This window comes from Hippopotamus amphibius, chromosome 3, assembly GCF_030028045.1.
Source record: "Hippopotamus amphibius kiboko isolate mHipAmp2 chromosome 3, mHipAmp2.hap2, whole genome shotgun sequence".
Taxonomy (NCBI): Eukaryota; Metazoa; Chordata; class Mammalia; order Artiodactyla; family Hippopotamidae; genus Hippopotamus; species Hippopotamus amphibius.
The window spans coordinates 45784893-45799919 of record NC_080188.1 but is presented as its reverse complement, the minus strand read 5'-3'; the positions used below and the strand labels follow the sequence as shown (position 1 = coordinate 45799919).

General features: G+C 39.8%; 1 protein-coding gene across 1 annotated transcript; it reads right to left on the bottom strand.

The window, feature by feature from the left end:
* Positions 1–4073: 4073 nt before the first annotated feature.
* LOC130849575 (growth-regulated protein homolog beta) lies at positions 4074–5761 on the bottom strand. The gene is made up of 4 exons (XM_057728562.1): positions 5628–5761; positions 5410–5533; positions 5219–5302; positions 4074–4387 (listed from the first exon to the last, which is right to left on the bottom strand). The coding sequence occupies exons 1-4, from the start codon at positions 5716–5718 to the stop codon at positions 4372–4374; spliced, it is 315 nt and encodes a 104-aa protein (XP_057584545.1). The 5' UTR covers positions 5719–5761; the 3' UTR covers positions 4074–4371.
* Positions 5762–15027: the final 9266 nt, after the last annotated feature.

Sequence of the window (15027 nt, the reverse complement as noted above, 5' to 3'; positions counted from 1 at the left end):
AGAGACATAGAAGAGACATGACTTAGCAGTACACCTAAGTGAACACTAAAGCAAAAACTCTCTAGACCACCCTGACAAACTTAAAAATAAGCCTCAAAAAGATCAAGCTAATGCTCCAGTAACTTAACTGCCTGCCAGGACAGAGACTAAGCCTCCAAAAGAAGAAAACAAAATCTTGATGCTCCACAACTATTTAATTTTTCCTGCATCCAATCAAAAATTACTACACATGCCAAGAAATAGAAAATCATAACCCATAACCAGGAGGAAAGTTCAGGCCATAGAAATAGACTCAGAAATGACAGAATTATAGAATTAATAGACAAAGATTTTAAAATAGCTATTATAAATATGCTAAAGGATTTAAAAGAAAATATGAACACAATGAGGAGAGAAGTGGAAAGTATATGTATGTAGTGTAACTTCTAGAAATGTCCAACTAGAAAATAGGATACACATCCACTAACTCCTGACCTTCAATGAGAGTTGTCTCATGACAGGCCATCCCACCTGTAAGCTGAGCAAACTCCTCTGTGATTCCCCCCTCTATACCCCTAAATGGAGAAAACTCTCAGGAAAAGAAGCAGGAGAGAGGAGCTTGAGTTGGAAAGCCACAGCATGTATAGATGTTGCCCACTGCAACTGCAGAACTCTTTGGTATGCAGAGGGGATATGAGTGGGGCATCAACAGTGAAGATAGGACAAGCCCTTCCCCTTGTTATTCGTATGAGTTAGTCAGTGAAAGGAGAAATAGTGTCATCTGTGCTTCTGGATTGCCCCCATTATGCTATTTCAGGTCTGACACCTCTGCCATCTCCCAGTGTTTCTCCAGTTACTTCCGGAAGTCCTGAGAGGACATCTCAATACAACTCACAAAGAAGGACTCACGATGACAAAATGCGGTAAGCCATATTTCCTCCTTTCCAGCTCTAGCTCATGTAGTAACATTGCTCAAGAAATCTCAGTCACTGTTGTTATTGCTGTTTCCCACTGATGATGTCTCAAAGTTGTGATATGACACATAATATTCTTTTCCTACCTCCTTCATCCTATGGCCACTGCCTCACATGCCTTATGTTTCACTTCCTGCCATGACGCTCCCAATGGTAACTGCCTTGTGCTAGGAAAGTGTCAGGGAAATTTGGTATGAAAACTATACTATGTATCCACCTGGTCCAGGACTGAGACTGATACAATACCCATGGAGTTGGCCTGCAGACCATTGGCAGATTCCTGGAGCCATTGATAACATTTAAATCCCTGCACAATTTTAGAAAGGGTATTCTGTTACTACCTTTATTGTATAGAAGGGAAAATAAAGTTAGGTCAAGGAATTTGCCCAAGATCACACAGTCCACAACTGATAGAACTGGAATTTACTCCAAAGTAAGTCTGATTCTTTGAAACGTTTGCCTTAATCACCATATGAGCAGAAACATCTTCCTCTTTTTTAAGCTCCATGTTCTGTATTATCAAGAGCTAGGTGGCCAGTACAGCAAGCTCCGTGTTTGAGGATAAGGACTGGTCTTAGGTGTGAGGTCTTAATTGAAACTTCTGGGTCCTGCTTGTAAACATTTTCCCATGTCCTCTGACTTGGGGTTAGTGAGTGAATACTAGCGTGTATGGAGTGTCCATATATTTTACATTCTTTTCACTCCGTAGTTGACAAAATTTCTTCCTTCTCATCTCATTCATAATCAATACATTGGAGTTATGAAGAAGTTGATATTTTTAACTTTTTTAAGTGCGAAAGAAAGTTCACAGAGGTTGTTTCTTGCTACTTAGAGCCCTTATTTACCCAACTTTACTTGGAGCAAGCCTGAACTTGATCTCACGTATTTAGGATGCCAGCCTCACCTTGTTGCCTTTGCTGAAGGCTTTTACCTAGGGCTCAGGATTTCCTGAATGAGTCCTGAAACAGAGACAAGCACACACCCCACACACCCACAAACGTTGCTCCTTTTCAGGTTTGGAGTGTGGTTTCTTTTATTTTTTTAAAATAATGATTTAAATTTATTTTTTTGGCTGCATTGGGTTTTTGATGCTGTGCTCAGGCTTTCTCAAGTTGTGGCAAGCAGGGGTTACTCTTCGTTGTGGTGCACAAGCTTCTTAATGTGGTGGCATCTCTTGTTGCAGAGCACCAGCTCTAGGCACATGGGCTTCAGTAGTTGCAGCACACAGGCTCAGTAGTTGTGGCACAAAGGCTCTAGAGCACAGGCTCAGTAGTTGTGGTGCAGGGGATTAGTTGTTCCGTGACATGTGGGATCTTCCCTGACCCGGGCTCGAACCTGTGTCCCCTGCTTTGGCAGGTGGATTCTAAACTACTGCACTACCAGGGAAATCCCTGGTTTCTTTTAAATAAGAATCAGAATTAAATTAACTTGGGTTTTTTTTTTTCATAAAATAGATAATAAAAATAAAGATATGGTGTGCAAGTAGATTCAATCACATCTTTTATTATGTTACATGTAAATATTAACATAGAGTCTTTGAAAACCAAGGAACACATAAAGGGATCTTTCTTCCCTTGACATAACGATTTTATTCCTGCCTTGGAAATGTGGTGTACTGCAGTTATCCTGAGACAATGTTGAAGACCAAGTTCCAGAGGGCTTTCTCAGTCTAAACTATCCATCAGGTTCCATAAAAATTGCACCAGGAAGGGTGGAAACTAACACATTCAAATCTTAAAACCATTCTACTGTATTTGATAAACTGGTATAAAGAGTTGGGATAACTTTAAACTCAGTGGTAGTTACTTGTAAATGAAGGTTAGAAAATTGAACCCAAATATCAATTAGATCTTTTCATGGATTAACTAATTAGTCACTCACTTTTTCTTCCTTTATTGACACAAATTATTTGAGTTCTGGAGAAATAAATCCTCTTTACCATCATTTCACTGTCAGTTTCATTAAATTGTCAATAATTGTTTGAAAAAATCCTTTAGCAAAAGCAATGAAATGAGAGTTCTTGTTAAGATAGGTACAAGAATGAAAGTGTTTTTTTTAAGGAGGAAGACTTGGACTTCCCTGGAGGCACAGTGCTTAAGAATCAGCCTGCCAATGCAAGGTACACAGGTTCGATCCCTCGTCTGGGAAGATCCCACATGCCTTGGTGCAACTAAGCCCGTGTGCCACAACTACTGAGCCCTTGTGCCACAACTACCGAAGCTCAGGCGCCTAGAACCCATGCTCTGTAACAAGAGAAGCCACTGCAATGAGAAGCCTGCACACCACAATGAAGAGTAGCCCCCCCACGCCACAACTAGAGAAAGCCCACGCACAGAAATGACGACCCAACACAGCCAAATAAATTAAAAAATTGAAAAAAATTAAGAAAAATAAAGACAATCTTTAAAAAAAAAACCCAGCAATATATTATTGTAGTGACCCTCACACTGAGGGGAAGGCCCCAGTGCATAGTTGGGAAAAGCGCATTCTTGAGTAGGTGAGAGCCAAGGGGAGTGACAGTTATCACCAGGCGAAATTAAGTATAACTTAGAGCTTGATTTATCTGTGTAGCAAATGAATGCCCAGGAGAAGAAAAAAGAAGTTGAGAAACATTGATGTAAATCGTCAGATTACCCAGTAAAGACAGACCTTTTTTCCTCAGAAAAATTAAACAAAACTTGTTTAGTTTGAAATACTTTATTTTCATGTTCTTTGTAAAACCATCAATAAATATTTAAACTTCTCTTTTCTAAGACATAGAAAAGCACTGCATAATTAACATTAAACAAGGCATTATGCCTTACAAGAAAGACATAAAATGTCCAAAGGATATTTAGAACATTGCAGTTCTTAAAGCGTCAACATGAGAAGAGCTGACCACAAACTGTGAAATCCTTTCAGTAAATAATAACTAATATTCTTGTAAACATTTACAAAAATAGAGATAGGCATACGCTCCCCCCCTCCCCCCCCCCACAATGACCTCCCTGTTTGCTTGGATCCCCGAGCCTCTGTCACAGGGGCTGGCAGGCTGTGGGCACCTCAGAAATATTAATTTAATGACTGTAGAATATTTGCAAATCTTCTACTTCAAACTAAATAAGAATCAGGACTAAATTAACTTGGGTTTTTTTCTTAAAATAAATAATAAAATTAATGATATCATGTGCAAGCAGATTCAATCACATCCTTAATTATGTTTCATGTAAATATTAACATAGTATTTAAAAAGCAAGCAACACATAAATATATAAATAGGTAAATAAATAAGTGGAAGAACCCTCCTAAGAGATGTTCAAACATATGAAGCCCCACCCAGGTGGCCTCAGGAGCTGGCGATTCCTTTTTCCTCTTTGATTCCTATAAAGTCAGGGCCTCCTTCAGGAACAGCCATCGAGGAGATTCCTCCTTCCCCCGGTCAGTTAGAGCTGGCCCTGTAAGGAGAAAAGGTCTTCCTTAGTAGCTGGTCCAGAAAGCTGACTGCACAGCACTCTTCTCCTGTCCTGTTCCCTGGGTTCCAGAGGTCTCTGAGTCCAGTCTTCCTAGTATCCTGGCACCAAGTGGCTGCTGCCTGTAACCCACTATGCTGTGTGGCAGAGGCCTCTAGGCTCTGGGATACTCTTAATTAGGAATGAGGGTGGGGCCTGTGGTCTCCACTGTATTATTGACTACATGGGCTATAAATGGCCAGAAGGATTACTCTTTCTACCTGTCACACTGGGCCCAACTTAAGCCACAGAGCAAACCTATTTGGTAGCTACTATTGTTTTCCCTGTTTTACTAAGTCTTAGATAAACCAAGTAATTGTCCTTGAATCACATGGCTAATAGGTAGTGGAATCCAGATTTGTACCCAGTACTGTGTCACTGCAAAGTCCCTGCTCTTCACCACTAAGCTCTAGTGCCTGTGTTGCAAAAATCCAAGGTTCTGCTTTTCAGGTGTAAGGTCCAGAAGGAACGGGGAGAAAAAAGATGCCTGAGTTTTTTTAAACAGATAGAAAGCTTTTTAGCAGAACTGTCCACCTGTCCATTTTAATGAAGGCAGCTTAACCCATATTCATTTGAATGGGGAGAGTCAGGCGCCAGGACGGAAGGCACTGGAAATATCCTTCTGGCATCAGAGCAGATTAATGATGCGACTGGCAAATTTAATTGTGAAATAATGATGTTTCAGTTCTTCAGGTAAACCCTGGGTTTCCCTGATATAATTTTCAGGAGGCAGATGCCTGACGGTAGTCACACGAGTGGATAAAAACCATAACTCACTTGTTTAGCATCTTTTCGATGACTTTCTTAACCATGGGGGCTTCAGGGTTGAGACAAACTTCCTGACCAGTCTTGAGAGTGGCTCTGCAGAGAGAAGGGAGAATCCACGTGAGGCAGGAGGTCGGGCTGGGGGCATCAGGACGGCGGGGTGGGGGTGACAAGGACAGCAACGGCGTGAGGGGGGCACTTACATCACTTCGGTTTGGCCGCAGTGGGGGCCCGGGGGCGTCACCGTCACGCTCTGGATGTTCTTGAAGTGAATTCCCTGCAAGGTCTGCAGGCACTGGCAGCGCAGTTCCGCGACCACGGGCGCTCCTGCGGGGAGGACAGACTCGGTTAGGGGGCTGTGCCGGGATGGGCACCCACCCGCCCCCGTCGCGCCCTGGGGATGCCGGGCGCAGGGTCTCACCTGCCGCGCGCTGGCCGGCGGCCACCAGGAGCAGGAGCAGCAGCGCGGCGCGGAGGAGCCGGGGGGCGGCGGGTGTCGCGGCGCGGGCCATGGAGTTCAGCTCGGAGGGTCGCTGCCTGCGGCGGGAAGGCTGGTGCGAGGGCTGGCGGAGCGGGCTGTGTGGCTGCCCGAGCCGGGAGAAGCCCTTTTATCCCGCTGGGACCGGAGCTGGCCGCCCCGGGCCCGGGAAATTCCCTGAAGTGCGGGCTGTCCCCGGGTCCGGAAGGAAGGCGCGGCCCCGCCTGCCTCCGCGTAATCTGCGCACTCGGGGTGTCGTCTGTGTGCCCCAATCCCCACGGGGGGTGAGTCGCCGCCACGCAGGGGCTACCGCCTGAGAGGGGGTCCATGGGCGCCTGGCCACCGCTGGTCTAGGGGCAGGGAGATGGGAAAGCGCTGGGGGCGGATTAGTGAGCCCCCCTCAGGGGTGGCGAGATAGTTTTAGAGACACTTCTGTTTCTTTAGTTATCAGACCTGGGGGAATTAAAGAGGAGTAAGTGGGTAGATTTTGCTTAGCTGTCTATCCTCTATCTCTATATATTCTGTCTCTCTAAATTTCGAATTTTGCTTATTTCATACATGTGGACTGAATGCTCCCTGTCAAAAATACAGCCAACATCTCGGAATCCAGAGAAGAATGTTCGGCTTGTTCCTCATGTTGCATATTCTCAAATCCCGCGTAGAGTATCTTGGTTATGTTTTCCGTTTGGTGGGAACTGGAATCAGTGTCAAAAGTTGAATCCGGGGTTAATGTCAGTGAAAGCTGAGTGCTGTAACACGACCTAGTTTTTTGTATCCTGCTCAATTGCCTTCTCTCAGCAGTGTTGGAATTCCAAAATTCCCTGCAGATCTCCTTTTCCACGTATGAAGGGTTCAGAATTGACCTAAGAATATGATACCGGTGGTCACTCTGCGGGCGGGCTAGTCTAGGTCACCCCTTCTGGTTCTGTCCTTCGACAAAATAACACATGGACACCAGAGGATGGGTACCTGTTGCATAGCACCCTTACTCCGCATGTGCGCGAATGAAATACGAAACATCGAATCGCACATAAAATCCGGTTCCATTCACTGAAGGGGGACCTTCAGTGTTGGTCTTCCTTTTTCTTGACACAGTGACATGTCTCTCTTTCCTGACCAGGAATTTCAGTCTCTTTGCCTAATGCCTTTACCACTTTTTTCATCAAAAGTTTTAGAGCTCTTGCATTGACTCAACATTAAATCTAGAGGGTTTAACTGTAATTTTCCAGGTCGGATTCAGACTTCTTGGAGACATGGGATATGATAGGAGTGGGAAGAGGGGAAAGAAATGGCCTCTGGCCCAGGGATGGGTGTCTAGGGACCAGGCTCTGGGTAGCTCATTCAGTGAGTGAGAACTTGGATCCCACAGCTAGCCACGCCGCCTACCATGAAGCTGCTTGCATTTCGTTGCCACCTATTACCCGTACATTGCTGAATGTTTCTTTGCCTACTTCACGGTGATTATGAGAAATGAGTCAACATGTGTGAGAGCTGGCAGGGATTAAATGCCTTATAAGTGTTTATTAAATAGATAAATATTAATAGCTTTTTCCAACAGTGCCTAAACAGAAACTCTGCCTGTTTTGAATCCTTCTATATCCTCCTATAAAGAAGCCAGGAAAAAAAAAAAGTAATCGAAAGGTTCATTCCCAATTTTTCTCTTTATATTTAAAAAATTTCTGTATCGGGCTTTCTGAAAGGAAGGCACATCTGCAGTCAACTAGGAGATGTACTTACATATGATTTCAGTTCTGTTGTTGTTGTTTTTACTTTTGAGACCTACCACTGATTTATTTTTAGTCTTACTTTCAATCACCTTATCTGTTAGAAAGGAGTTTGAATTAAAGACTTTCCACCTTATTTATTGGAAAGGTTTTTAAAATGAATGACTGTCTTTAAAAATACTCTAGTGTTTTTCAGTATGACCCTGAGAGACACACTTGGGAAATTAAAGGGATAGTAACATTTGTATTAAGCAGTAGGAAATGAAAAATAATCTGAAGGCTATAAAATATGGTGACAAGCTCAGGAATAACTGAGAGTTTGTGTGATCCCTCCCCTTGTTATCAATGGGTTTTGGGGGGGATTTCATAGGAAATTGGCCCAGATATACAAAGTTAGTCTTTAAAAGTTCTAAGATGTATTGTTTTGTTTTCTAATTGTAAGTAATGCAGACTTGGTTTCCAAAGTTTATGCAAGTCAGAAAGGCATGAAGAGATTATTCTCCCTCTAATCTCTCTTAACTTTTGTTTGTGGAACAAATTTTAACAGGTCACTGAAAATTGGCTTTTTTCTTCAGCAAACATGGTACCTGACAAATTAGAAGAGTACACAGGGTTCTGAGTAAATATGAAAGCAGGGTTGTGCTGCTTCCTTTATTCAGTTGCCACATACCATCAGCAAGTTACTAAACCTCTGTACCCACTCCGAGGCGCAGCACGATGATTTTGTGCTAAATTCCAGGCTCTCTAAGAGTTTTACAAATATTGACTCATTCAATCTTCCAAACATCTCTGTGAAAGCATTTGTCATCCTTGTGGTACTTTAAGATTACAAATAAGGAAACTGAGGTGCAGAGAGGTTAAGGAACTTCCCTAAAGTCACCAGATATTGAACCTGGGGACTCTAACCCAGAGAGAATGGCTTTTAACCCTTGTGCTATGATAAAAATGCTCTGTGATATATGGTTAAAAATTGCCAGAAAGGGGTGATTTTTAAAAATCTGTTTATAATTTTACTAGTTGAATGTTTCAAATTTACTTATTCTAAAATGCAAACTCAGACAATGGTCATATACCTCCATAGTTTGGTTTCACTAACAGCATAACTCTCTCCTGTGGCATTGAAATAGCTTGTTATATTTTCTCAAACTGTCCAATTCTGAAAAAATAGTAACTTTCCCATAGAGAAATCTGGCAAAAGTCCCCTTATCCAAATGATGATGATGAAGGTTAATATCATCAGTGTGAGGTCACAGAGATATTGTATACCCTTGATATGATTTTGTGATGAGAAGGGCACTTCATCTCTTTGGTATTCTTTCCAAAAGTTCATAACCCCAGTCCAATCATAAGAAAGATATTTTTCACATCTAAACTGGAGAATATTAAATAGCTGACTACCATTCTCCAAAAATGTCAAGATCATGAAAATTGGGAAAGACTAAGAAACTGTCACAGCCCAGAGGAAAGTATAGAGACATGACAGCTAAGCGCAATGTGGTACCTGGATTGAATCCTGGAACAGAAGGAGGACAATAAGTGGGAAATCTAGTGAAATTCAAATAAAGTCTGGAGTTTCATTAGTAGTAATGTGCCTGTGTTGGTTTCTTAGCTTTGTCCAATGTGCCATGTAATATAAAATGGTACAATAAGGGAAACTGAGTGAAAGGTACACAGAAGTTTTTTAAACTTCTAAATCAAATCAAAATTAAATTAGAATCAAAATGTCTAAATCAAATTAGAATATCACTACAATGAAATCAGTGGACATGCATGCTTTACTTGGTAGCTTCCTAAAAAGGGAATTACATTTTTGTTGAGTTCATATTTGCTTAAATATGAAAATCCAAAATATTTGCTGCCCCATTTTGGACACTTCATCATGTTTCATAGGCTTAAATAGTTTGTCTTCAACATTAATTATGCTATCCAAATCTCTCATCTATTTCTTGTAACTGATGAAAAACAGAATGTGTTTGCTGTAATGGTCTCCAGACCCAACCGCAAACTGACATAAATAAAAGTGTTCAGGGAGAGTAGAACTCCAGTTTATCCATAGGAGCTGCCAAAAATAAAAAAAATAAAAAAATAAATTAAAAAAAAAATGAAGTAAATGAATCATGTCAAGAAGTAGCCAACATTTGTAGATCATGTAGAATTATATTCCTGAGAATGACAGTCAAAATCACTTGTTTTGGAAATGAAGCAAAATGGAAAGATTTCTTTTGTTGTTGTTATTTTCTCCTTCATATGCCACTTGAATTCCTGAGATCCTCATCAACTAAGGTGCAGAAATATTTATAAACAAAGGAATGTTTAGTCTAGTACAATAAATTTGTTTTCTTGTTTGAACAAGTGCTTCTTTAAGCCAATTACATTTGCAAAAGTTGAAGACCAGGTTTTTGTGCACAGTCTTTAAACCCATGCAAGCAAAGACTCAAAGAAATGGAATAAGCTTTAAAGTGGAAGCTTTGGTGGTGAAACTCCATTTTCCCTACAATCGTTATGAATCTTCTGGAATTGACAATTAGTAAGATCCAGAATGCTCACATCTTGTAGGCCCACTCTTTTACCCCAGTCATTGCTGCAGCAAGCAGCTGCAAGCAGGTGTGAACTTACGGCTCTTCACCTCGGCTCTACTTGCTGCACCATAGTTTCTTTGTCACTGCAGTGAAAAATCTCTTGCCCAATAAGAAACAGGAGAAAATCAATAAATATTTCCCCCCTTTTGCATGTTTTAGGCAGATATTCTGCATGCCTTCTCAAAGTGTCCCCAACAGCATTGGACCCTGGTTGCCCACATTCTCTTTTCCTATTTTATTCTTCCCAGTTCTCCAGGGAACATTTTCCCAAATAAATCTGCCTGCATTGTAGGCTGATGACTGAAGCTCTGCTTTTTGAGGGGAACACCTTGGCTAAGACACTGTTCCATCCTGAAAACTAACTATGCTGACCGGCAGGAACATATGGGCAGTGTGGCTTTACCCCCAGCTCGCTAAAATAACTTATTCCCTCTCAACTTCCATCCCTGTTTACCCTAGAATGATCTCATCTGATGTAATGACTCTGGATCTGAGGGGAGAAAAACAAAGATGCCTGAACATGATATTAAATTCCTGGATCCACTCCATCTCTACAGGCCAATGGCATTAGTGTGTACCAGCATCAAGGTGCAGGGGAGGAAAATGTTTCCCTTCTTCTCTTCTTGGTTCTTTGGCTGGCTTAATAATTAATTTGACATAAGACAGAGTAACAGGAGAAAAACAAATTTAATGTCATACACACAGGAATCTCATAAAAGTATAAGACTGAAAGAAGCGACCAAAGTAGGCAGCTTTTATACCTTTCAGACAAAAATAACAATCCATTTGTGAAGAGCTGAGAAGACAAAGGGGTTTGGGCTTGGGGTAATAAATTAGGGAAGAAGTAACAAAGTTTGCTGATATACCTTCTGGGCCCTAAAGTCTCTGTCTCTCATGATAAGAATGTCTCTTTTTCTCCTTGTATAGAAAGGGTGCCTTTCACATGGGAAATTTACTTCCTGCTTTCCAGGGAACAAAGGAGGGTCAGAGTGTCCTTCTTGCACCAGCTGTTTCTTAAGTAACTTTAATTCAAAGTAATCAATATGCTAATTAATCTCCTAGTCTTGAAAATAGATCAGTTCAGTTAAATATATGTGTCTCATTTCAGGAAGGGGTGATGCGGCTGGGCTCCCAAAGTTAGGTCTATATTGTGGGAGAAATTAGGTAATTAATAAGGCATTAATATGGAAACAAAAGAAAAAACAACAGTTAATGATTGTAGCAAATTGTAAACCAATTTCTGAGTTTTGAGGATAGCCAGTTGAGAATATTTCTGGATGCCAGGCTTGAAGCATCTTCAGATAGATTGAGGAGAGGCAGTGACAACATGACAGATTTCTCTGGTTTACAGTTTAGATGTTTCTGGTGATCTTTCTAAGTGGTACACACAGCAACAGGCACGAAGACTGTTTATATGGGAGCTGTTGTGGGGATTTCTCTGAAGTTTATGTCAGGTTGTTCAACTTTAGTTTGTATGGCTCTGTTTTTGTTTTGTTTTGTTTTGTTGGTGTGTGTGTGTGTGTGTGTGTGTTGGCCAGGCCATGAGGCTTGCAGGATCTTAATTCCCGACCAAGGATTTAACCCAGGTCACGCCAGTGAAAGCGCAGAATCCTAACCACTGGACCACCAGGGAACTCCCTTGTGTGGCTTTGGAAAAAGGGCAGTTTTACTTCTCAATGATTTCAAATCAGAAGGGTGGGAGAAAAATTGGAAACATTAGTTTGGATAGCTGTAGCCAGATATTGGAGGAACTAGAAGAATTCAGAATCCAGTTAGTTTATAGGTAGAAAAGAAAATCTCAAAGGTAATTAACAGTACTAGAATCTAATATCCATAAAGGTGTATTACTGCAACATAATTTTTCTCTCTGTAAACATTCCAATTTTTATCAGAGATAACTAGTTTCAATAAACTTGGCCTGAACTTATTACATAATTTCAGCAGTAGTAATTGGCTATATAAGCTCTTTTATGTTTGCTTTGCCGGAACTTTTCGTAAAGAATCTCAGATTGGACTTTTAAAATGCCTCTTGAGGCTAGGAAGCCAAGCTGAAGACTTGCTATCAGGTTTCAATACCTATAGATTTAGGTTAATTCCTCTCTTCTCTAGGTCCCCCAAATATCCCCCAAATAGATGAGGTTCCTGTATCTGCCAGGGAGTGCCCTTCCTTACTTACCTGATAAAGCTGCTGTGAACCCTGTAAGCAAGTAGCAGGCAGATTTTTCCAAGGAAATTTATTGGCTCCATGAAGTCAACCTTAGTTCCTTAAAGCTGTCTGGTCATATCTGAGTCTATGTATATCTCTCCCAAATATGTCATTCTAGTCGAAGCCTTGGTAATATAACCAATGTATTCAGTTGTGTTCTGTTCAAAGGAGAATAGAATCTTAGTGAACTTATGCTGATAACTATATTGCCATGAACCTAAAAATACTCACTGAAAGTCACTTAATTCTGGAGGAATAAGGTAGGGAGAAAAAAAGAAATGTTTCATCGTTGTTCACAAAAGGACATTTTACTAAAGTTCTGTAAATCATAGATAGCTTAAGAGGAAAGGTTTCCTTATATCTGGAAAACAGAAGATTAAAGAACCAGCAATATTTTTTAAGTCATAAAAATTAGGATACATCTTTTCCAGTCCTTTCAGCCCCATGTAATTGATTCTTGTTGATCTTGATATTTTGTTAGCAGTGTTATGAAGCCATCAGTTTTGTTTTGTTTGTTTGCTTGTTTCATTAGAATTCTGTAATTTCTTACCCAGTTAAGTGGTATATTCTTAAAGACATCAGAAACGTGTATTCTAGAGTATTCATCAGGGTCCTTTCCATGAATTTCTTTGAAGATGAAATACTTCTGCAGGAAAACTTTTGCAAAAGAGTCAGAGTAGAAGAGTAACTGTCTACACATGACAAAAGACTTAAAAATTGTAATGGTTAAAGATCAGATGAGAGTTTATTACAATGCAATTGACAAGGAAATTTAGTTATTTCTGTGACACACAAAGTCTTAGGATAATTAGAATTATAATAACATTATACCAGGACATATCAGATTTTTTTGGAATTTCATGCAATTTCTAGAACACATATTAATAATATTCACCCATACAATATAACCGGAGAAGGTTTATCATCACTTTTTTGGCAATGCTTCTCATGTAATTTAATGTACCAAATAAGCCTAACAAATGTAATATCTCTCTCTCACTCTCATTCTCACTCTCCCTCTCTATTTTGATATGAAGAGAAAATAAATCTTTAAAGATGTTCCAGGGGCCCTCTGGAAAATCCCAAAGTTAGGTTGAGGTCAAAAACATTTTATTTAGAATTTGATTTGAGGAAGTTTGTCAAAAATATCAAAAAGTTTTGGGCACTTGACTAAAAAGGATCACAGATTATTATGAAATAGTATCTAATTATCCATTTAACCAATAAAACAATAAAACATTTCAAAGGCAAATCTAGAAGGTTACATAATTCTGAGCAAAACTTAGCTCTTTTAATATTGAGAAGACTTTGTTTATTTAAGTGATCAAAGACTAATGATAAAGATAACATGATGCAGGGGAAATTATTTTGAAAAGAACAAATTCTTTGTTTTCTAAGCAGATCATTTAAAAGTTAAAGAAAAACCTTTCATAATCTTATCAAGAGCAGAGCAATAGTCCAAGAAAATTTGTCCTCTTAGCAGATGAAAGAAAATCAAGTTCCAGTTTTACGTAAGTACACTATTGATATAAAGTTTATGTTTAAAAGCCTTACAATGCATTCATTTAATCTTATCCAGCTTGATCACACAAAAAATTCCTTTCCTAAGATTCCCCTTTTACAAACCTTCTATAACTTTGTATGTTCATTTTAATTTGTCTCTTGTTCTCTTTCCCATCCTGAAATAATCAGCTTTACTTTAGGACAAAATTATTTTCCTCAACAAAATGCATCTTCAGTCTTCATACCTTTTCTTACCAAAACACACATCTTATTTTTCTGGCATACAGTAATGTTTCCTTTATTTCTAGTAGTTTTAATTACATATATTAATTAGAATTGTTAACCTTTAGAAACCTTGATTTCTAGTGAAAACTAAGAGGTAAGCAATTGTGAATGGTTTGTTATACCAGCATTCTGTAGACTGGCAAATTTGTGAATACATTTTACATTTTTTAGTAGCATACACTTCCTCACAATATAACAATTTTTAAAAATGTAGCACAAGACATGATTACTAAAAGACCCAAATATCTTTAGTTTTTCTGTAATAAGAAGCCAAAAGTGGACAAATTTTAAGTTTAATAATCAATGTTTCTATATTTTATCTTACTTGAAAATGATCTAGACAGTCAATGAAATTTCATCATTTAATTTAACATAGCAAAAGTCTTAATAGTGGAAGTAATCAAAGAAATGAGTGATTATTTTTTTAAATAAATTAACTTATTGGCTGCATTGGGTCTTTGTTGCTGCATGTGGGCTTTCTCTAGTTGCAGAGAGTGGGGGCTACTCTTCGTTGCAAGCGTCTCAGTGTGGTGACTTCTCTTGTTGGGGAGCACAGGCTCTTGGCACATGGGCTTCAGTAGTTGTGGCATGCAGGGTCAGTAGTTGTGGCACATGGGTTTAGTTGCTCCACAGCATGTGGGATCTTCCTGGACCAGGAATCCAACCCATGTCCCCTGCATTGGTAGGAGGATTCTTAACCACTGGGCTACCAGGGAAATCCTGAGTGACTTTTTTTTTTTTTTCTATCTTTATTGGAGTATAATAGCTTACAGTGTTGTGCCAGTTTCTGCTGTACAACAAAGTGAATCAGCTGTATTTATACATATATCCCCATAGCGCCTCCCTCCTGAGCATCCCTCCCATCCTTCCTATCCCATCCCTTTAGCTGAGTGACTATTTTTAAATAGGTATACCATAGGACAATCATTGCTGAAAATTTCACCAAAAAACTCTCTCAAATCTGTTTAATTTTTTTAACAATCATATTTAGATTACTCCCAAATATATCATGGCTCTAAAGCAGTTAGCCATCATCTTAAGTGTTT